The sequence below is a fragment of the Coregonus clupeaformis genome, unplaced genomic scaffold (assembly GCF_020615455.1).
Source record: "Coregonus clupeaformis isolate EN_2021a unplaced genomic scaffold, ASM2061545v1 scaf3279, whole genome shotgun sequence".
In the NCBI taxonomy this organism is placed as follows: Eukaryota; Metazoa; Chordata; class Actinopteri; order Salmoniformes; family Salmonidae; genus Coregonus; species Coregonus clupeaformis.
The window spans coordinates 1-25116 of record NW_025536733.1 but is presented as its reverse complement, the minus strand read 5'-3'; the positions used below and the strand labels follow the sequence as shown (position 1 = coordinate 25116).

General features: G+C 43.8%; 1 protein-coding gene across 1 annotated transcript; it reads right to left on the bottom strand.

Annotated features, from left to right (window-relative positions):
• Positions 1-5123: 5123 nt before the first annotated feature.
• LOC123489772 (zinc finger protein 251-like) lies at positions 5124-20084 on the bottom strand. Its single transcript, XM_045220171.1, has 5 exons — positions 19873-20084; positions 15585-15682; positions 15266-15449; positions 9902-10412; positions 5124-5325 (listed from the first exon to the last, which is right to left on the bottom strand). The coding sequence occupies exons 1-5, from the start codon at positions 20039-20041 to the stop codon at positions 5124-5126; spliced, it is 1164 nt and encodes a 387-aa protein (XP_045076106.1). The 5' UTR covers positions 20042-20084.
• Between the last annotated feature and the right edge of the window lie 5032 nt (positions 20085-25116).

Genomic DNA, 25116 nt, shown 5'->3' with positions numbered 1-25116 from the left:
CGTAAAAATAATTGTTTAAAACATAGTTTAATATACACAAAATGGTCAAACGAGCTTCAATGTGTTGGTTTTATGTTGGCTAGCAAGCTACGGATGTGGCTGAATCAGTAGCCGACAGCCGTCCAGTCCACTAGATTACACGTCACGCATGAAGAATCACCTTAAAGACTCACATCGCCATCTGCTGACTGGAGTGGGTAACGCAGTTATTCACTACGTTGTTTATTCTAGGAAACAAGTAAGACAGATAATTTCAAAATTAGCAAATACGTTTTTTTGTCTTACCTCTACAGCCAATACTTTCTTTCTACACAAGATAAGATAATGACTTTATTATCCCCACGGTGAAATGTTGCCTGTGTACATAAAAACATATCATCAAGAATACAAAGGACATCAAGACAACTGCAGACAACAAATATGATTCATATTGATTCAACTGTGCACTATATACATCAGTACATTGCCAACCACATTGTCCAAACACATTAAGGCACTTACATTACATGTGAGTGAGTGTAGAAGGCGTGTGCTAGCGCTTGTATGTGTGTCTGTACCTGTGTGTGTGTCTCTTCACAGTCCCTGCTGTTCCATAAGGTGTATTTTTACCTGTATTTTTTAAAATCTGATTCTACTGCTTGCATCAGTTACCTGGATGTGGAATAGAGTTCCATGTAGTCATGGCTCTATGTAGTACTCTGCGCCTCCCATAGTCTGTTCTGGACTTGGGGATTGTGAAGAGACCTCTGGTGGTATGTCTTGTCAGTCTGTTCTGGACTTGGGGATTGTGAAGAGACCTCTGGTGGTATGTCTTGTCATAGTCTGTTCTGGACTTGGGGATTGTTTAGAGACTTCTGGTGGCATGTCTTGTGGGGTATGCATGGGTGTCCGAGCTGTGCGCTAGTAGTTTAAAACAGACAGCTCTGTACATTCAGCTTGTCAACACTTCTTACAAAAACAAGTAGTGATGAAGTCAATCTCTCTTCCACTTTGAGCCATGAGAGATTGACGTGCATATCATTAATGTTAGTTCCCCGTGTACTTTCTAAGGGCCGGCCGTGCTGCCCTGTTCTGAGCCAATTGTAATTTTCCTAAGTTTCCACAAGACTTAACAGTAGTCCAGGTGCGACAAAACTAGGGCCTGTAGGACCTGTCTTGTTGATAGTGTTGTTAAAAAGGTAGAGCAGCGCATTATTATGGACAGACTTCTCCCCATCTTAGCTACTGTTGTATCAATATGTTTTGACCATGACCATTTACAATCCAAGGTTACTCCAAGCAGTTTAGTCACCTCAATTTGCTCAATTTCCACATTATTCATTACAAGATTTAGTTGAGGTTTAGGGTTTAGTGAATGATTTGTCCCAAGTACAATGCTTTTAGTTTTTGAACTATTTAGGACTAACTTATTCCTTGCCACCCATTCTGAAACTAACTGCAGCTCTTTGTTAAGTGTTGCAGTCATTTCAGTCGCTATAGTAGCTGACGTGTATAGTGTTGAGTCATCCGCATACATAGACACACTGGCTTTACTCAAAGCCAGTGGCATGTCGTTAGTAATGATTGAAAAAGTAAGGGGCCTAGACAGCTGCCCTGGGGAATTCCTGATTCTACCTGGATTATGTTGGAGAGGCTTCTGTGTTCTGTTAGACAGGTAACTCTTTATCCACAATATAGCAGGGGGTGTAAAGCAATAATACATTTTTACAGCAGCAGACTATGATCGATAAAACGTTTAGTAAGGGTTGGTAACAGGCTGATTGGTTGGTTATTTGAGCCAGTAAAGGGGGCTTTACTATTATATAGGTAGGGAAATTATTTTTGCTTCCCTCCAGGCCTGAAGGCACACACTTTCTAGTAGGCTTAAATTTAAGATATGGCAAATAGGAGTGGCAATATCGTCCGCTATTATCCTCAGTAATTTTCCATCCAAGTTCTCAGACCCTGGTGGCTTGTCATTGCTGATAGACAACAATCATTTTTTCACCTCTTCCACACTCACTTTACGGAATTCAAAATTACAATGCTTGTCTTTCATAATTTGGTCAGATATACTTGAATGTGTAGTGTCGGCGTTTGTTGCTGGCATGTCATGCCTAAGTTTGCTAATCTTGCCAATGAAAAAATCATTAAAGTAGTTGGCAATATCAGTGGGTTTTGTGATGAATTAGCCAACTGATTCAATGAATGATAGAGCCAAGTTTGCCTTTTTGCCCAGAATTTCATTTAAGGTGCTCCGAAGCTTTTTACTATAATTCTTTATATCATGTATTTTTGTTTCTTCTTATTATTTTTATTTAGTTTAGTCACATGATTTCTCAATTTGCAGTACGTTTGCCAATCGGTTGTGCTGCCAGACTTATTTGCCATACCTTTTGCCTCATCCCTCTCAACCATACAATTTTAAATTCCTCATCAATCCAAGGGGATGAACCATTTTTTTACAGTCATTTTCTTAATGTGTGCATGCTTATTAGTAACTGGAATAAGAAATGTCATAAATGCATCAAGTGCAGCGTCTGGTTGCTCCTCATTACACACCACAGACCAACATATATTCTTTACATCTTCAACATAGGAATCACTACAAAACTTATTGTATGACCTCTTATACACTATCTTAGGCCCAGCCTTTGGAACTTTGGTTTTCCTAGATATGGCTACTAAACTCAGCAAAAAAAGAAATGTCCCTTTAATAACTTCACAGATCTTCATTGTAAAGTGTTTAAACACTGTTTCCCCATGCTTGTTCAATGAACCATAAACAATTAATGAACATGCAGCTGTGGAACGGTCGTTAAGACACTAACAGCTTACAGACGGTAGGCAATTAAGGTCACAGTTATGAAAACTTAGGACACTAAAAGAGGCCTTTCTACTGACTACTGAAAAACACCAAAAGAAAGATGCCCAGGGTCCCTGCTCATCTGCGTGAACGTGCCTTAGGCATGCTGCAAAAAGGCATGAGGACTGCAGATGTGGCCAGGGCAATAAATTGCAATGTCCGTACTGTGAGACGCCTAAGACAGCGCTACAGGGAGACAGGACGGACAGCTGATCGTGTAACAACACCTGCACAGGATCGGTACATCCGAACATCACACCTGCGGGACAGGTACAGGATTGCAACAACAACTGCCCGAGTTACACCAGGAACGCACAATCCCTCCATCAGTGCTCAGACTGTCCGCAATAGGCTGAGAGAGGCTGGACTGAGGGCTTGTAGGCCTGTTGTAAGGCAGGTCCTCACCTGACATCACCGGCAAAAAGTGCTCTTCACTGACGAGTCGCGGTTTTGTCTCACCAGGGGGGATGGTTGGATTCACGTTTATCGTCGAAGGAATGAGCGTTACACCGAGGCCTGTATTCTGGAACGGGATCGGTTTGGAGGTGAAGGGTCCGTCCGTCATGCTCTGGAGCGGTGTGTCACAGCATGATCGGACTGAGCTTGTTGTCATTGCAGGCAATCTCAATGCTGTGCGTTACAGGGAAGACATCCTCCTCCCTCATGTGGTACCCTTCCTGCAGGCTCATCCTGACATGACCCTCCAGCATGACAATGCCACCAGCCATACTGGTCGTTCTGTGCGTGATTTCCTGCAAGACAGGAATGTCAGTGTTCTGCCATGGCCAGAGAAGAGCCCGGATCTCAATCCAATTGAGCATGTCTGGGACCTGTTGGATCGGAGGGTGAGGGCTAGGGCCATTCCTCCCAGAAATGTCCGGGAACTTGCAGGTGCCTTGGTGGAAGAGTGGGGAACATTTCACAGCAAGAACTGGCAAATCTGGTTCAGTCCATGAGGAGGAGATGCACTGCAGTACTTCATGTAGCTGGTGACCACACCAGATACTGACTGTTACTTGATTTTGACCCCTCCTTTGTTCAGGGACACATTATTCCATTTCTGTTAGTCACATGTCTGTGGAACTTGTTAAGTTTATGTCTCAGTTGTTGAATATTGTTAAGATTGCTGAAAATAAACGCAGTTGACAGTGAGAGGACATTTCTTTTTTTGCTGAGTTTATATTGTGATCACTACATCAAATGGATTTGGATACTGTTTAAAAGCAAATTTCTGCAGCATTAGTAAGGGTGTGATCAATACATGTTGATGATTTCATTCCTGTGCTGTTTTTAACTACCCTGGTAGGTTGACTGATAATCTGAACCAGGTTGTAGGCACTAGTTACAGTTTGAAGCTTTTTTCTTGAATGGGCAGCTTGATGAAAGCCAGCCAATATTTAAATCACCCTGAAAATATACCTCTCTGTTGATATCACATACATTATCAAGCATTTCACACGTTATCCAGATTACTGACTGTTAGCACTTGGTGGTTTATAGCAGCTTCCCACCAGAATGGGCTTCAGGTGAGGCAGATGAACCTGTAGCCATATTACTTCAACAGTATTTAACATGAGATCCTCTCTAATCTTTACAGGAATGTGGTTCTGAATATAAAACGGCAACAACCCCCCCTCCCATTGGCATTCCGGTCTCTTCTGAAGATATTGTAACCATGTATTACTACCACTGTATCATAAAAAGGTATTATCGAAGTGAGTTTCAGAGATAGTCAGTACATGAATGTTGTCGGCAAGTTATCAATTTCATTAACCTTGTTTCTTTAGGCTATATACGTTATTGTGGGCTATTTTAGCACTTTTCTGGGATTCTTGATTGTTTTTTAACGATGGTACAGGACCTGAAATAATCGGCTGCTTTTTTGTTCAGCAGTTCCGAGCTAAGCCCCCCCCCCCCTAATGTTGTTTGCCCCCACATGGACGGTAGGAAGGAAGCAGCCTCGTGCTCCGTGATTCCATTTTGGTTTCTGCCTTTTGGGAACTGAGATGTTTCTCACCATAGAGCAGCTGATGATGTCAGCTGGTGAAAAGGCCTGGGAAGTCCGGAACATCTCTTCGCCTCGAGGGTGCCGGAGTCTCACAGACACCATCATGGCCGATGAGGGGGGGGGGGGAGCTTGGAAGATCTGAACCCGAGGTAGGATCCCCCTGGGTGGGAAACAGGGTAGAGGGCGATGGTGCAGCAACCTCCGAGGCCAGGGGGGGGGCGAAGCAGTTTGATGTCTGGATTGGGCTTCCCAAAGCTAAAGAAGCCCTATTCACCACTGCCTTCCATTAGGCTTACGGCGGGTGACGTGTTTCCATTGCTGGATAGCGGGATTGGAGCCTGTGGCATCCGCTAGGTCCTCTAGAAGCATCGGTCCTGTTCCATTTTCTACAGGCGGGGGGGGAGACTTCCCCGGGGAGATGTTCCATTTTCTACAGGCGGGGGGAGACTTCCCCGGGGAGATGTTCCATTTTCTACAGGCGGGGGAGACTTCCCCGGGGAGATGTCCCTGTGAAGCCAGTTAGTCAGTGGTGACAGGGCGGTGATTCTCTCACCGTAGCGGAACCATGTCCAGCCTGAGTTCTAGAGAAGATAGACAGCTCACCGTAGCGGAACCATGTCCAGCCTGAGTTCTAGAGAAGATAGGCAGCCGTAGTTTCTCCCTCTCACCGTAGCGGAACCATGTCCAGCCTGAGTTCTAGAGAAGATAGGCAGCCGTAGTTTCTCCCTCTCACCGTAGCGGAACCATGTCCAGCCTGAGTTCTAGAGAAGATAGGCAGCCGTAGTTTCTCCCTCTCACCGTAGCGGAACCATGTCCAGCCTGAGTTCTAGAGAAGATAGGCAGCCGTAGTTTCTCCCTCTCACCGTAGCGGAACCATGTCCAGCCTGAGTTCTAGAGAAGATAGGCAGCCGTAGTTTCTCCAGCAAATTGTGCAACGCTGAGATTTTACATTTTACATTTTAGTCATTTAGCAGACGCTCTTATCCAGAGCGAATTACAGTTAGTGAGTGCATTCATTTTTTCATACTGCCCGGCAGGGATGGTTGGTAGAGCATGATGTTTGCAACGCCAGGGTTGTGGGTTCGATTCCCACTAAAAAATTAAAATAATAATGTATGCACTCACTAACTGTAAGTCGCTCTGGATAAGAGCGTCTGCTAAATGACATAAATGTATATGTAAAAGCTAAACGTGTCGCGGAATCCGTGCAAAAACAAGCAGTCTATACTGCTCCTACATGGTGTAAAAATACATCATGTAGATGTATATAATGAACAGACTAGTATAAAGTGAACGTCCACTATAGAGTAATACAGTAAAAATATGTTGCATTAATCAAATCCTTTTTACAATCTGCACCTGTGTTTTCTCTGACAGAATAATACTGATAGGAACATTCATGAGGTAGTGAATGTTTTTCATGTCAACTTTTTTAACAACAATTTTGGTATCAGAACAACGTCATCACATTTTCAAACACGTTTAGCTCAATGATTACTACACGACTTAACTCAACGAAACAGTGACTAAATTCAAGAAGTTTCAAGGTTAGAATCATGAAATGCGCATTCTATTTATCTAAAAATAATTTACATTTTGAAATACCAATATCCAAATCATATAATAAACATAGCTGGGTAAATCTCTTTCCACAGTCGGAGCAGTGCCTGTGTGTGTTCTCTCATGCGTTTTCAGATTCGCTAAACTGGTAAAACGCTTTCCACACTGGGAGCATTGATTATGGCTTCTCTCCTGTGTGTGTCATCTCATGCATTATTAGGTTCCCTAAATAGGGAAAACGCTTTCCACACAGCGAGCATTGGAATGGTTGTTCTCCTGTGTGTATTCTCTCATGATCTTTCAGATGTGATGACTGAATAAATCATTTTCCACACTGAGAGAATTGGAAAGGCCTCTCTACTAAGTGTGTTCGCTCATGTGATTTCAGGTCCCCTGATGAGAAAAATTCATTTTCACACTGGGAACATTGATATGGCTTCTCTCCAGTGTGTGTTCTTTCATGCGCTTTTAGATGCCCTGAGTATCTGAAATCTTTTCCACACTGGGAACATTGATATGGCTTCTCTCCAGTGTGTGTCATCTCATGCACTTTTAGATGCCCTGAGTGCCTAAAACCTTTTCCACACTGGGAGCAGTGATGAGGCTTCTCTCCTGTATGTGTCCTCTCATGCATTTTCAGGTTTCCTGAGTGTGTAAAATTCTTTCCACACTGGGAGCAGTGATGAGGCTTCTCCCCTGTGTGTGTCATCTTATGCGTTTTCAAGTTCCCTAACTGGGTAAAACATTTTCCACACTGGGAGCAGTGGAAAGGCTTCTCTCCTGTGTGTGTCACCTCATGAATTTTCAGGTTCCCTAAATAGGTAAAACTCTTTACACATAGGGAGCAATGATGAGGCTTCTCCCCTGTGTGCGTTCTCTTATGTTCTTTCAAGTGCCCTAACCGGATAAATCTCTTTCCACACTGGGAGCAGCTGTGTGGTCTTGCTGGTTTGATCGTCTCTGGATCTGGTTCCCCTGAAGGACTCTTCCCGCTGTCAGAGTGAGAGTCTGGTCTCTCTCCTGCTAAAGACAAACAGAGTATTTGGTTAAACAGAGAGACCTGAATGAAACCTACAAGGTTTAATCTAGACTAGATCCCTCAATAAAATGCATCATCTTCAAGACCCTGGTGCTTGGTTCTGGAGCAGCAAGGGGAACTTCTCCTCCCTTCCTTCAGGCTATGCTGGATGCAAGAGATCAGCTGAACAACTTCTATATTTAAGAGTTTTATTAAACCAAGATGTGCACAAGGAGACTGCAGAGAGACTGAAATGACTCTTCTGCAAGGTTTGTAACAATGTGCCACCCTCCTGAGGGGAGGGCAGACCTAAATACTCTGGCCTTCACTGTTCGTTGTTTCATCCTTCCCTGCCCTGGGTCAAAACATTAAATCAAGGCTGCCTTGGGGGTTGAATAGACTATACATTTGAATCACTTCTGGACACCCATGGCCGATTGACCAATCACTAAGACCTGCTTTATGGTGACCTCTGTCCTTAGAGAGGGTACCTGGGGCCAAATTCCAATAGGGGATTATCATCAGAATAGCGTTCTTAACAACCCAACCCAAGCACTCCGTTCTGCTACGTCTGGTCTCTTGGCCCTCCCATCCCTACAGGAGGGCAGCTCCCGCTCAGCCCAGTCAAAGCTCTTCTCTGTCCTGGCACCCTAATGTCAGAACAGCGGAGTCCCTACCCATCTTCTGAAAACATCTGAAACCCTACCTCTTTAAAGAGTATCTTAAATAAATCCCATGTTGCCCTCTCCCCTACTTACACCGACTTTGTTGATAACAACTTTGTTGAGGGAAAATGTACTTTTGCTACAATTGTGATATGTTGTTGTCTCACCCAGCTATCTGACTGTGAACGCACTAATGTAAATCACTCTGGATTAGAGCATCTGCTCACAGAGTGCGTCATCAGTGTGGCTGTAGTGTTTAAGTGATAATGCCAGAGAAGCCAGTGTTAGAAGGTTATATATTGGTACAGGTGTTCTGTCTCGGCCCGGCAAACCGTGCCAATATATCCTCCAAACACCGGCTTCGAGGGCATTATCACTTTTATACAACAGGTTACCAACATATTCAAATAATGATTAACATATTTTCCTTAAAATCTCTATTTTAATGAATCACAAAAATGGATCTGTATTTTCAAGTATTGTGGTGGCAGCATCATGTTATGGGTATGCTTGTCACCGGCAGGGACTGGGGAGTTTGTCAGGATCAAAATAAATATGAAAGGAGTAAAGCCCAGATAAAAAGTTAGAAGAAAATCCGCCTCAGTCTTCTGAAAACCCTGAGATAGAAAAATATAACTATATCATTATCATTGATGGGAAAGAGCTCTCAAGGTAAGAATTTCACTGTACTGTTGTAGCCCTGTTGTATCCCTGTTGTATCCCTGTTGTATCCCTGTTGTATCCCTAAGGACCTACTGTAATAACACCATTGTGCAAGTCCACACTTGATTGTCCAAAGATATAGAGTGGGTTCCAAAGGAATTGGGATAGTGACCAGTGTTATCCCAGTGTTTGTGTGTTTTGGCTTCTGTACTCCAGCACTTTTGGATTTGAAATTATACAACGACTATCAGGTTAAAGTGTAGACTGTCAGCTTTAATTTGAGGGTATTTTCATCCATATCGGGTGAACCGATATGAAATTACAGCACTTTTTGTACATAGTCTCCCCACTTTAGGAGACCAGAAGTATTGAGACAAATTCACTTATTTATGTATTAAAGTAGTCAAAAGATAAGTATTTATTCCCCAATTCATAAACACAATGACTACATCAAACCTGTGACTCTCCAAACTTGTTGGATGCATTTGCTGTTTGTTTTGGTTGTATTTCAGATTATATTGTGCGCAATAGAAATTAATGGTAAACAATGTATTGTGTTATTTTTGAGTCCCTTTTATTGTAAATAAAGAATAGAATATGTTTGTAAACACTTCTACATTAATGATTACGGATAGTCCTGAATGAATCGTGATTAATGATTAGTGAGAAAGTTAGACGCACAAATATCACACCCCCAAGGCATGCTAACCTCTCACCATTACAATAACAGGGGATGTTTGCATTTTATATCACACCCCCAAGACATGCTAACCTCTCAGGTAGCAGACTAGTGGTGACTATTCAGCATGATAAATGTCCATTGGGGGTAAAATGTCAGTTGAGGTGGGGGGGGGGAGAAAATAATTGTCCATAGGGACAGCAGCGGGGGTAAGAAAGTATTTTCACACTGGGAGCATTGATAAGGCTTCTCCTTCCCTGCATGTATTCTCTCATGCTCTTTCAGGCACTTTAACGTAACAAAACCCTTTCCACACTAGGAGCAGAGGTGAGGCATCTCTTCTGTGTGTGTCCACTCATGTGTTTTGAGGTTACATAAGTAGGTAAAACTCTTTCCACACAGGGAGCAGTGGAAAGGCTTCTCTCCTTTGTGTATTCTCTTATGTTTTTTCAGGTTCCCTAACTCAGTAAAACTCTTTCCACACTGGGAGCAGTGGAAAGGCTTCTCTCCTGTGTGTGTTCTCTCGTGTCTTTCCAGGTTCCCTAAACGGGTAAAACTCTTTCCACAATGGGAGCAGTGGAAGGGCTTTTCTCCTGTGTGTCTTCTCTCATGTTCTTTCAGGCTCCCTAACTGGGTAAAACCCTTTCCACAATCATAGCAGAGGTGAGGCTTCTCTCCTGTGTGCCTTCTCTCATGTGTTTTCAGGTGCCATAACCGGGTAAAACTCTTTCCACACTGGGCACAGTGGAAAGGCTTTTCTCCTGTGTGTGTCCTCTCATGTCTTTTCAGGCTACATAAACGGGTAAAACTCTTTCCACACTGGGAGCAGTGGCAAGTCTCCTCTCCTGCGTGTATTCCTTCATGCCTTTTCAGGGACCCTAACCAGAAAAATCTCTTTCCACACTGGGAGCAGTGGTGTCGTGTTGCTGGTTTGGACGTATCTGGCTCTGGTCCCTCCGAGTCTGGTCTTTCTCCTGCCAAAGACAGTGTTTATTTAAAGAGAGACCTGATTGAAACTGCCACTTGATACAACTGTCTTGCTATGAGGTTTAATCCAAATCAGATCCCTCAATAACCTGAGGCCATTTTTTTTTCATCATTTAAACAATCTTTGTGTGATAAAAGAGCTTCAACAATATTGTTCTCATGGAATGTTATGTTTTGAGCAGAGCACTATAATAATAGTATGTGGACACCTGCTCATCCAACATCTCATTCTAAAATCATGAGCGTTAATATGGAGTTGGTCCCCCCTTTGCTGCTATAACAGCCTCCACTCTTCTGGGAAGGCTTTCCACTAGATGTTGGAACATTGCTGTGGGGACTTGCTTCCAGTCAGCCACAAGAGCATTAGTGAGGTCAGGCACTGATGTTGGGCGATTAGGCCTGACTTGCAGTCAGCGTTCTAATTCATCCCAGAGGTGTTCGATGGGGTTGAGGTCAGGGCTCTGTGCAGGCCAGTCAAGTTCTTCCACACCAGTCTTGACAAACCATTTCTGTATGGACCTTGCTTTGTGCACGGGGGCACTGCCATGCTGAAACAGGAGAAGAGCCTTCCCCAAACTGTTGCCACAAAGTTGGAAGCACAGAATCGTCTAGAATGTCATTGTATGCTGGAGCGTTAAAGATTTCCCTTCACTGGAACTAAGGGCCTAGCCCGAACCATGAAACACAGCCCCAGACCATTATTCCTCCTCTACCAAACTTTACAGTTGACACTATGCATTGGGGGCAGGTAGAATTCTCCTGGCATCTGCCGAACCCAGATTAGTCCGTAGGACTGCCAGATGGTGAAGCATGATTCATCACTCCAGAAAATGCGTTTCCACTGCTCCAGAGTCCAATGGCGGCGAGCTTTACACCACTCCAGCTGACGCTTGGCATTGCTCATGGTGATATTAGGTTTACGTGCGGCTGCTCAACCATGGAAACCCATTTCATGAAGCTCCCAACAAACGGTTCTCCGTGCCGACGTTGCTTCCAGAGGCAGTTTGGAACTCGGTAGTGAGTGTTGCAACCGAAGACTGACGATTTGTACATGCCACATGTTTCAGCACTCGGCGGTCCCGTTCTGTGAGCTTGTGTGGCCTACCACTTCACGGCTGAGCCGTTGTTGCTCCTAGACATTTCCATTTCACAATAACAGCACTTACAGTTGACCTGGGCAGCTCTAGCATGACAGAAATTTGACAAACTGACTTGTTGGAAAGGTGGCATCCTATGACGATACCACGTTGAAAGTCACTGAGCTCTTCAGTACGGGCCATTCTACTGCCAATGTTTGTCTATGGAGAGTGCATGGCTGTGTGCTCAATTTTATACACCTGTCAGCAACAGGTGTGGCTGAAATAGCCAAATGTTCTAATTTGACGAGGTGTCCACATACTTTTGGCCATGTAGTGTATATTGAAGACTAGTATTTCAATCAATGCCATTGGCTGCATTTGATCCATTGTTAATTATGTTTTGTTGGTGACCCACTCTTTGATGGTAAACACATCTTACCACATTGTGGCTTTAAAGGGATACTGCAAGATTCCAGAAACAGTTTGAAGTTCTATGTGGTTTGGTCTTTCAGTATTTCAATCAATGCCATTGGCTGCATTTGATACATTATTTTTGTCCACTGGTTTGGTGAATAATGACTGCTGCTGTTGATTTATCCACTGGTTTAGTGAATAATGACTGCTGCTTTTGCAATCTAGTCTTGAGCCCTCTCATCTTCCCAGACCACACACACTGCTACCAAGAGGGACAATCACGTTTGAATTTGCGCTTGTGTATTGTGGTGAACCGCATATCAAGCACACACAATTGCTTGATGCTTTGATTGGATGGTTTGATTGGATGCTTTGATTGGATGCGTTGATTGGATGCTCTGATTGGATGCTTTGATTGGATGCTCTGATTGGATGGTAGTCGGGAGCTTTCAGTGTCAGATTGTTGTGAGATTTGTTTTGCGGTGGGAAAACGTGAACGTGAAAAATGATGTACCTGCAATCGACCTGTTGGAGACCTCTGCTGTAGAGTATATTATATTCAACAATATATAGAAACATTTGCCAAACCAATATTATTATCTATATATTATTTTTCTATTTTTCTGTATTCATAAGTTCATGTAAGAAAATTGCTATTGAAATTAAAATACTGCTCATACAGATCAAGTGGTAAAGATTCATATGACCCATTGTTGCTTTGTAGCATATAATGATGAAACATTATGGAGTCTTAAAGGAGGACTGTAGCATCTAATGATGAAACATTATGGAGTCTTAAAGGAGGACTGGAGCATCTAATGATGAAACATTATGGAGTCTTAAAGGAGGACTGGAGCATCTAATGATGAAACATTATGGAGTCTTAAAAGGAGGACTGTAGCATCTAATGATGAAACATTATGGAGTCTTAAAGGAGGCCTGTAGCATCTAATGATGAAACATTATGGAGTCTTAAAGGAGGACTGTAGCATATAATGATGAAACATTATGGAGTCTTAAAGGAGGACTGTAGCATCTAATGATGAAACATTATGGAGTCTTAAAGGAGGACTGTAGCATCTAATGATGAATCATTATAGAGTCTTAAAAGAGGACTGTAGCATCTAATGATGAAACATTATGGAGTCTTAAAGGAGGACTGTAGCATCTAATGATGAAACATTATAGAGTCTTAAAGGAGGACTGTATCATCTAATGATGTAACATTATAGAGTCTTAAAGGAGGACTGTAGCATCTAATGATGTAACATTATAGAGTCTTAAAGGAGGACTGTAGCATCTAATGATGAAACATTATGGAGTCTTAAAGGAGGACTGTAGCATCTAATGATAAAACTTTATGGAGTCTTAAAGGAGGACTGTAGCATCTAATGATGAAACATTATGGAGTCTTAAAGGAGGACTGTAGCATCTAATGATGAAACATTATGGAGTCTTAAAGGAGGACTGTAGCATCTAATGATGAAACATTATGGAGTCTTAAAGGAGGACTGTAGCATCTAATGATGAAACATTATGGAGTCTTATGCCTCCTTGCATGACCTAGAGCAGTGTTTCCCAACTCCAGTCCCCAGTCCCCCCAACAGCCCAACTCCAGTCCCCCCAACAGCCCAACTCCAGTCCCCCAACAGCCCAACTCCAGTCCCCAGTCCCCCAACAGCCCAACTCCAGTCCCCCCAACAGCCCAACTCCAGTCCCCCAACAGCCCAACTCCAGTCCCCCAACAGCCCAACTCCAGTCCCCCCAACAGCCCAACTCCAGTCCCCCCAACAGCCCAACTCCAGTCCCCCAACAGCCCAACTCCAGTCCCCAGTCCCCCCAACAGCCCAACTCCAGTCCCCAACAGCCCAACTCCAGTCCCCAGTCCCCCAACAGCCCAACTCCAGTCCCCAGTCCCCCCCAACAGCCCAACTCCAGTCCCCCAACAGCCCAACTCCAGTCCCCCAACAGCCCAACTCCAGTCCCCAGTCACCCCAACAGCCCAACTCCAGTCCCCCAACAGCCCAACTCCAGTCCCCCAACAGCCCAACTCCAGTCCCCCCAACAGCCCAACTCCAGTCCCCCCCAACAGCCCAACTCCAGTCCCCCAACAGCCCAACTCCAGTCCCCCAACAGCCCAACTCCAGTCCCCAGTCACCCCAACAGCCCAACTCCAGTCCCCCAACAGCCCAACTCCAGTCCCCCCAACAGCCCAACTCCAGTCCCCCAACAGCCCAACTCCAGTCCCCCCAACAGCCCAACTCCAGTCCCCCAACAGCCCAACTCCAGTCCCCCAACAGCCCAACTCCAGTCCCCCAACAGCCCAACTCCAGTCCCCAGTCACCCCAACAGCCCAACTCCAGTCCCCCAACAGCCCAACTCCAGTCCCCCAACAGCCCAACTCCAGTCCCCCAACAGCCCAACTCCAGTCCCCAGTCCCCCCAACAGCCCAACTCCAGTCCACCAACAGCCCAACTCCAGTCCACCAACAGCCCAACTCCAGTCCACCAACAGTACACATTTTTGTTGTAGCCCCAAACAAACTCCCCTGACTTAACTCATTGAGGGCTTGATGATTAGTTGACCAGTTGAATCAGGTGTGCTTGTCCAGGTTACAATACAAATGTGTGGTGTTGGGGGGTACTGGAGGACAGGAGATGGGAACCACTGACATAGAGAACTAAAATCACTTGGAGCGCTGATGTCCCTAACCCATGAAACACACATTAGAATTCCCATTTAAATCAATATTTCTGGTAGTAATTCTAATTGTTAATATCTTCCTAGCCACGTGCTAGAGATCTACAGACCAGTTTCGTGGTTCCCTCTCCTTTGTTCTCCACTCTACGGAAATTACTTTTAACAAAAAGCGTCTCGCAAGTAGTTTTATAACGGCCCGCGACTTGGTTTTACGAATGTAAAATGCGGACGCGCGAACTAGCGATATAAATAAATATTTTTAAAAACAGTTGAGCCGACAGTTTGGGCGATAACTTCTGAACGGATTGGGCTAGAAAGAAGCCGTTTCCTCTGTAGTAATGGGGCAAGCGTTCAGTGTGCTCAGTGTATTCTCTACGGCACTCAGAGGCTACACTGCAGCCAAGTCTTCTGGGGGAGTTATTTCCCCCCCAGGCGCTATAGTGCTCCCAAATTACAATTCCAGGTCGCACAGCAAAGTATTTAGGAGCACACGTGACCCCTGTGTAGCACTGTAGAGCCCTGCCAGATGAACTGCTATACAACACTGAATAGAAACGTTTTGCAAATATGGGTCAATGGATAAATATTGATCGATCAATGAACTGTAACAGAAGCAGATTGTAGTCTAATCCACCCATTGTTCTTACTTGATGACATTGGATCTGAATCTCCATCCTCTTCTCCTTCTCCTCCTCTCACAGTTCCACTCAGCCCCGTTGTTTTCCTGCAGTCCACCAGCCGCACAGACAACCTCTTCAGACCCAGCAGTAAGGTGCTACTGGGAGAGGTACGACACGGGGACTCTGGGAGGGAGGAAGGGCTAGCGTTGTCCTGGTAACCATAAAGAGGGGACACAGACACATATCATTATGGATGCTGATGTCACTGTTGTCATAAAGTGCTTTACAGAAACCCAGCCCAGACCCCGATAGAGCAAGCTGTATGCTAGACCAGACCAAGCTGTACCATCTGGTGTTCTGATCTGGAGAGACTCTTCTCTGCCTCGTCAGCATCAGGATGTTGTTGAGGCTCTCCAGAGGATCCATGATAGTCATGTCTCCCTCCTGTATGAACGAGAACATCAAACAGATGGTAAACTTATGACCTATTGCAATCATTTGGTCTTAAAAGAGGCATATTCAGCGGGGTCTGAAATTATTGACACCCTTGATAAAGATGAGCAATAAAGACTGTTTAAATAATTCAATACTGAGCTACAGTATATTTTATGTTTAAAAAATTGGGAAATTATATTATTTTATGCTGATACAATTCCTCAGATAAAGAGATTTTGTTTAACAAGTAAAACGTTTTTTCTCTCAAAAAGGTAGGGTTCAAAATTATTGACACCCCTAAAGATTATTATATAAATAAAGTAGTTAAAATATTTAGTATTTGGTCCCATGTTCCTAGCACGCAGTGATTACATCAAGCTTGTGACTCTTCAAAGTTGTTGGATGCATTTGCTGTTTGTTTTGGTTGTGTTTCAGATTATTTTGTGTCCAATAGAAATGAATAGTAAATGATATATTGTGTCATTTTGGAGTTACTTTTATTATAAATAAGAATAGAACATGATTCTAAAGACTTCTACATTAATGTGGCTGCTACCATGATTACGGATAATCCTGAATCAATCGTGAATAAATTATGAGTGAAAAAGTTAGAGGGTCAATGATCATACCCCCAAGACATGTTAAACTCCGCAGTTATTGGTAAGGGTGAGAGGTAAGCATGTCTTACAAGAGGCATGAATATGTCTGGAAAGGGCCTAAAATGGCCACTTTCATCATGATTTTCTAAAATATTGTTTGTGATGCAAATGCCTATTATATTAAATGAAGTGCACTCTAATCTAGACCACATGAAGACTTCAATAAATCTGATTTGTAATATGAATAAAAGCTTGCTAAAGTCCCTCCGTCAACCCTGTGTCTCTTCTAGGAAGAATCCAAAAAGGTCTCCAAGTTTCACCATCATTAGTTATTTTGCTGCTTTGACAAAATCATTTCGGAAAAGTATTATTTATAGTCATGTGATTAGTGATGCATTTACATCTGTCCCTCATTTTAAGGTAAACCCTGTTATACAAACAGTTGACCTCGTTAAAGAAATGTACCATTCCACCAAGTTAAATGATTTACAGCAGGCGACATCGTTTGGGTCTTCTGAACAGGAAGTAGGCTTAAGTCTTCTCTCTCTTTTTTTATAAATTGTTTTATCATCTTTGACTGAGGTGGTCGAGCTCAACACGTCAACCCTGTTTGCTCAATTCATGTGATTCAACTTTCATTGCGTGTGGAACATATGTGTAAACACCATGTGGTCCCATGCTCTTCACCACGAGGAGTAATGGCCGATCTTCTCCTAAAACCTCAACCCTGTTATCGTCAACCCTGTTATCGTCAACCCTGTTAGAGGTCCAACGGTGACTTTATCAGTTTGACATTGTGTGTGAATTTATTTGTACAAGGGATACTGAAACAATAAGAACATTTTGGATTTATCTGAAACATGCTTTTAAAATACACTGAACAAAAATATAAAACGCAACAATTTCAAAGATTTCACTGAGTTACAGTTCATATAAGGAAATCAGTCAATTGAAATAAATTAATTAGGCCCTAATTTATGGATTTCACATGACTGGGAATACAGATATGCATCTGTTGGTCACAGACACCTTGAAAAAAAAGGTAGGAGCGTGGATCAGAAAACCAGTCAGTATCTGGTGGGACCATTTGCCTCATGCAGCGCTACACATCTCCTTCGCATAGAGTTGATCAGGCTGTTGATTGTGGCCTGTGGAATGTTTTCGCACTCCTCTTCAATGGCTGTGTGCAGTTGATGGTTATTGACCGGAACTAGAACACGCTGTCGTGCACGTCGATCCAGAGCATCCCAAACATGCTCATTGGGTGATATGTCTGGTGAGTATGCAGGCCATGGAAGAACTGGGACATTTTCAGCTTCCAGGAATTGTGTCCAGATCCTTGCGACATGGGGCCGTGTATTATCATGCTGAAACATGAGGTGATGGCGGCGGATGAATGGCACAATAATTGTGTTCGTTGTCCGTAGCTTATGCCTGCCCATACCATAACCCCACCGCCACCATGGGGCACTCTGTCCACAACATTGACATCAGCAAACTGCTCGCCCACACGACGCCATACACACTGTCTACCATCTGCCCGGTTCAGTTGAAACCGGGATTGACCCATGAAGAGCACGCTTCTCCAGCGTGCCAGTGGCCATTGAAGGTGAGCATTTGCTCACTGAAGTCGGTTACGATGCCGAACTGCAGTCAAATCAAGATCCTGGTGAGGATGACGAGCACGCAGATGAGCTTCCTTAAGACGGTTTCTGACAGATTATGCAGACATTATTTGGTTGTGCAAACCCACAGTTTCATCAGCTGTCCAGGTAGCTGGTCTCAGACCATTCCGCAGGTGAAGAAGCCAGATGTGGAGGTCCTGGACTGACTACACGTGGTCTGGGGAGGTCCTGGACTGACTACACGTGGTCTGGGGAGGTCCTGGACTGACTACACGTGGTCTGGGGAGGTCCTGGACTGACTACACGTGGTCTGGGGAGGTCCTGGACTGGCTACACGTGGTCTGGGGAGGTCCTGGACTGACTACACGTGGTCTGGGGAGGTCCTGGGACTGACTACACGTGGTCTGGGGAGGTCCTGGACTGACTACACGGGTCTGGGGAGGTCCTGGACTGACTACACGTGGTCTGGGGAGGTCCTGGACTGACTACACGTGGTCTGGGGAGGTCCTGGACTGACTACACGTGGTCTGGGGAGGTCCTGGACTGACTACACGTGGTCTGGGGAGGTCCTGGACTGACTACACGTGGTCTGCGGTTGTGAGGCCGGTTGGACATACTGCCAAATTCTCTAAAATGACGTTGGAAGCGGCTTATAGTAGAGAAATGAACATTCAGTTCTCTGGCAACAGCTCTAGTGAACATTCCTGCAGTCAGCATGCCAACTGCACACTCCCTCAAAACTTGAGACATCTGTGGCATTTTGTTGTGTGACAAAACTGCACATTTAAGAGTGGCCTTTTATTGTCCCCAACACAAGGTGCACCTGTGTAATGATCATGCTGTTTAATCAGCTTCTTGATATGCCACACCTATCAGGTGGATGTATTATCTTGACAAAAGGAGAAATGCAAACTAACAGGGATGTAAACAAATTTGTTTACAAAATTGGAAATAAATAAACTTTTTGTGCGTATGGAAAATGTATGGGATCATTTATTTCAGCTCATGAAACATGGGACCAACACTGTACATGTTGCATTAATATTTTTGTTCAGTGTAGCTATGACGCGTTCCTACACGATTCTCCAAATTCATGGTGACCAACAAAGTAAAGGAGATCTCCTTTAAGATTATCCATAGATTCCATCTGTGTAATAGCTTGATTTCTAAATATATAACTGATGTTACCAGTAAATGCAGATTTTGTGAACTAAGAAGCTGAATCTATTGAAAACGTTATTGTTTACATAGTGAGGTGTTAGGGACTAATGTGAAGCTATATATCTTGGCAACAAAATGCATACAACCATTGAAATATCTAAGTTTGATATTTTACCACACTGATTCTACAATTGAACGTCAGTATGTCATTAATCTCTTTATTTTACTACGAAAAATGTTCATACACAAATCAACATTTGAATTATTTAGAATCATTAAAACGTACGCAAAACAAACTGTCTCAAATGTATTCGCTACATGTCTGTGTTTGATTTGATATAATGTGGATTTGTTTATTTTATTTTTTTCCTCTTTGTAATTTCGTCTTTATGTAATCCCTCTGGCTGTTCTGTGTTTTGTATGTTACTGTTGTTTAATACATAAATATATATATCAGCGTAACTCGGAAAGAGTAGCTGAAGTGTAGTTTCGTAAGATCGAGGCACAAATAACTATAATGATCTGTAACTGCTACAGTAAGTGTATATTTTCTATTTGAAGGATTATTTCTCGCTGATGAAAGATAAGGGATATATATATGATTAGAAAGCCTTTTTGCAAGCGATCATTGACCTTTCTTAACGTTAAAATACAGCGTCGGGATTGTAGTTGACATGACGCAGTCGTGGGCGAAGGGAACTGTTGAGAACTGTAGGGGAGAAGACAGAATGCCGCCTAGAGTTATCAGGAGCTAACATTAGCCCAGTTCAACAACTACATAGTTTGTGCGCCTGTTTAAAAGACAAACACTCACTGGTGTTAATCAGATCTTCTGTCTGCTCCTCCATTCCTTCCTCCTCCTCCTTTTTCCCTCCGAAAACGTCCTCTTTCTCTTTTATTGAGATAGCGTCCTCTTCCTCTTTCACAATATAATAATGATCTTCTTCTTTCAATGTAATAGCCTCCTCTTCCTCCTTTATCATTATGAAAGGTTCTTCCTCTCCTTTCACTGTAACATCCTCTTCTTCTTTCAGTGTAATAGCCTCCTCTTCCTCCTTTATCGTTCTGAAAGCTTCTTCCTCTCCTTTTACTGTAACATCCTCCTCTTCTTCTTTCACGGCAATGTTCAGCCCCAGAGTTTCTTTCTCCGTCCAGCAGACCTTCTCTTCTGTAGCAGGGAGGGAGTAATTTAGTGAGCTCATGGTCGGGGATGTTTGCTAGCTAGTTAGCATTAGCCTTGTGCGGTATCAATTTAACAAATGTGCTAATTTAATTTACCAAGCAAATTACGTTTAAATTGACTGGTCGATACGTAAACAGAATTATGTTCAACACATTGAGATTAATATACATATTATTGGTCTAATTAGCTTCAATGTTTCGGTTTATATGTTCACTAGCAAGCTACCGAGATGGTTGAATCAATAGCCTGTAGTTGCTGTTGAAGAAGCTTCCAGTCCCGTCCACTAGATAAAACGTCACGCAAGAAGCATCGTCTGAAAGACTCACATCGCCATCTGTTGACTGGAGTGGTTAACGCAGATTGTGAAAATATCCATCACATTGTTTATTCTGTCAAACAATGTCATAAGAAGTCATTTAAAAACAACCAGATGCTATGTTCTCTTACTTCTTACAGCCAATACTTTCCTCCAGGGCTGACCTGCCCATTAGGCGACAGATTGAGAAGGGCAGCATTTTTCGAGCTAAATTGACCAAGAGACACCGCCAACAACACATAATAACACCTCACATAATTCTGCCCCAAAATAATGAAAACGTCTCTCACCCAGTGGCATATGGGCTAGTTAACTTAGCCGCCACATGAAGCACTGACAGATGGGGCTCTACCTGTGTAGATCACATGCCCCCTTTGCCCTTCCAGTCTTCACAGTGCCCTTTTGGGTGGTGGTATAATTTGTATAAATTTTTTGGGCGTAGTTTTGGAGGCTAAGTGAAAGTGAAAAAAAATACAACAAAATATAGCTAGCTCGCTCTCGCTCTCTCTCGCTCGCTCGCTTCTCCTTCAGTTTTGAATGTATTTGTTCGAAACTGCTAAACTATTGTCTTTCTCTCTCATTGAGTCAACTACTCACCACATGTTATGCACTGCAGTGCTAGCTAGATGTAGTTTATGCCTTCAGTACTAGATTCATTCTCTGATCCTTTGATTGGGTCGACAACATGTCAGTTCATGCTGCAAGAGCTCTGATAGGTTGAGAACGACCTCCGGAAGTTGTCATAATTACTGTGTAATTTTATGGAAGGGGGTGAGAACCACGAGCCTCCTAGGTTTTGTATTGAAGTCAATGTACCCAGAGGAGGATGGAAACTAGCTGTCCTCCGGCTACACCATGGGGCTACCCTACAGAGTGCTGTTGAGGCTACTGTAGACCTTCAATGCAAAACAGTGTGTTTTAATCAAGTATTTGGTGACGTGAATATATATTTAGTGTAGTTTTAACTAAAAATGATAACTTTTTTAATGTTTCACTATTTTTGTTATTATTTATAATTTAGCTGTCCTCATTCAATACTGCAAGAGTCATTTAGCTGTCCTCATTCAATACTGCAAGAGTCATTTATCTTTCCTCATTCAATACTGCAAGAGTCATTTAGCTGTCCTCATTCAATACTGCAAGAGTCATTTAGCTGTACTCATTCAATACTGAAAAAGTCATTTAGCTGTCCTCATTCAATACTGCAAGAGTCATTTAGTTGTCCTCATTCAATACTGCAAGAGTCATTTAGCTGTCCTCATTCAATACTGCAAGAGTCATTTAGTTGTCCTCATTCAATACTGCAAGAGTCATTTAGCTGTCCTCATTCAATACTGCAAGAGTCATTTAGTTGTCCTCATTCAATACTACGAGAGTCATTTAGCTTTCCTCATTCAATACTGCAAGTCATTTAGCTTTCCTCATTCAATACTACAAGAGTCATTTAGCTTTCTTCATTCAATACTGCGAGAGTCATTTAGCTTTCCTCATTCAATACTGCAAGAGTCATTTAGCTGTCCTCATTCAATACTGAAAAAGTCATTTAGCTGTACTCATTCAATAATGCAAGAGTCATTTAGCTGTCCTCATTCAATACTGCAAGAGTCATTTAGCTGTCCTCATTCAATACTGAAAAAGTCATTTAGCTGTACTCATTCAATAATGCAAGAGTCATTTAGTTGTCCTCATTCAATACTGCGAGAGTCATTTAGCTTTCCTCATTCAATACTGCAAGAGTCATTTAGCTGAACATTCTTATGAGAAACACTTCCTGACTTGATCAGACGATAAGCAATAAAACCCAATCCACCACATCGTCGTCTCTACCCAGTCTCTGGTGATATGATGCGTCTCTCTACCCAGTCTCTGGTGATATGATGCGTATCTCTACCCAGTCTCTGGTGATATGATGCGTATCTCTACCCAGTCTCTGGTGATATGATGCGTATCTCTACCCAGTCTCTGGTGATATGATGCGTCTCTCTACCCAGTCTCTGGTGATATGATGCGTCTCTCTACCCAGTCTCTGGTGATATGATGCGTCTCCCATTTACTGGAGTGGCCAGCTCACATCCTATTGATCACCTGGGTCCAGACGGTCTGATCTGGAGTGGCCAGCTCACATCCTATTGATCACCTGGGTCCAGACGGTCTGATCTGGTGTGTAACACCATCCTATTGATCACCTGGGTCCAGACGGTCTGATCTGGTGTGTAATACCATCTGGATGGTCATTGTAATTGCTCTCAGGATGTCCTGTAATTTCTCCCAGTAACTCTGAGTGGGGGGTAGGTGCCAAGGTTGAAACTGCAGACAAAGGACTATTTCCCTAAAGAATATTACAATGTCATGAACCTATGCTAACAATCTGCAATATGTGTTTCATATCTAGCACATGTTGCAGAGCCGCAGGCGAGCACCCACTCTCTGGACCCGGTGACAGTCAACTGAGTGGTGGGACCACTGTGTTCCACAATTTACAGACACCCAATGGATTGATAACTGGCGCATGTCGGCAGAGACTTTTCAGTTCCTCTGCAATAGGCTGCGCCCTGTTATGGAGAGACAGTGTTCCGTCCTGTTATGGAGAGACAGTGTTCCGCCTTTGTCTCCCTTTCAGAAAGCGAATGCAGAATTTCAGCAGCCTGCAGTGCCTCTTCTGGAGAGGATGAGGCCTAATGCAAACACAGTGGGTGATGGAGACTCCTGTGACACTTCAGCAACTACAGTAGGTACCCAGCTCCACCAACACCCTTTAGTACCCAGCTCCACCAACACCCTTTAGTACCCAGCTCCACCAACACCCTTTAGTACCCAGCTCCACCAACACCCTTTAGTACCCAGCTCCACCAACACCCTTTAGTACCCAGCTCTACCAACACCCTTTAGGACCCAGCTCCACCAACACCCTTTAGTACCCAGCTCTACCAACACCCTTTAGGACCCAGCTCCACCAACACCCTTTAGGACCCAGCTCCACCAACACCTTTATCACCCAGCTCCACCAACACCCTTATCACCCAGCTCCACCAACACCCTTTATCACCCAGCTCCACCAACACCTTTATCACCCAGCTCCACCAACACCCTTTATCACCCAGCTCCACCAACACCCTTTATCACCCAGCTCCACCAACACCCTTTATCACCCAGCTCCACCAACACCCTTTATCACCCAGCTCCACCAACACCCTTTAACACCCAGCTCCACCAACACCCTTTATCACCCAGCTCCACCAACACCCTTTAATACCCAGCTCCACCAACACCCTTTAATACCCAGCTCCACCAACACCCTTTATCACCCAGCTCCACCAACACCCTTTATCACCCAGCTCCACCAACACCCTTTAACACCCAGCTCCACCAACACCATTTAACACCCAGCTCCACCAACACCATTTAACACCCAGCTCCACCAACACCATATAACACCCAGCTCCACCAACACCATTTAACACCCAGCTCCACCAACACCCTTTAGTACCCAGCTCCACCAACACCATTTAGTACCCAGCTCCACCAACACCATTTAACACCCAGCTCCACCAACACCCTTAGTACCCAGCTCCACCATCACCATTTAACACCCAGCTCCACCAACACCCTTTAGTACCCAGCTCCACCAACACCCTTTAATACCCAGCTCCACCAACACCCTTTAATACCCAGCTTCACCAACACCATTTAAAACCCAGCTCCACCAACACCATTTAACACCCAGCTCCACCAACACCATTTAATACCCAGCTCCACCAACACCCTTTAATACCCAGCTCCACCAACACCCTTTAATACCCAACTCCACCAACACCCTTTAATACCCAGCTCCACCAACACCCTTTAGTACCCAGCTCCACCAACACCATTTAACACCCAGCTCCACCAACACCCTTTAGTACCCAGCTCCATCAACACCCTTTAGTACCCAGCTCCACCAACACCATTTAACACCCAGCTCCACCAACACCCTTTAGTACCCAGCTCCACCAACACCATTTAACACCCAGCTCCACCAACACCCTTTAGTACCCAGCTCCACCAACACCATTTAACACCCAGCTCCACCAACACCCTTTAGTACCCAGCTCCACCAACACCATTTAACACCCAGCTCCACCAACACCCAACACCCTCTGATGTTAGAGATGACCATGCCTCAAGATGAAAAACAGGAAAACAAATGTAGCCATATTTGTGAGTATGTTTTAATATATACAATTACATTTCATGACAAAAACACAAATTCTCAGTCAAAAACATAAGTCAGAACTCAGCCTCTCTATTCTCTCATGTGATTTCAGGTCCTCTGACTGGGAAAATGTATTTCCACAAAGAGAGCAGTGGTATGTCTTCTCCTCCTGTGTATGTATTCGGTCATGCTCTTTCAAGCCCCTTAACTGAATAAAACCCTTTTCACACTCGGAGGTGCGGCTACCCTCCTTTATGTGTCACCTTATGCATTTTCAGGTTCCCTAACCAGGTAAAACGCTTTCCACACTGAGAGCATTGGAATGGCTTCTCTCCTGTGTATTCTCTTTTGCGCTTTCAGATGTGTT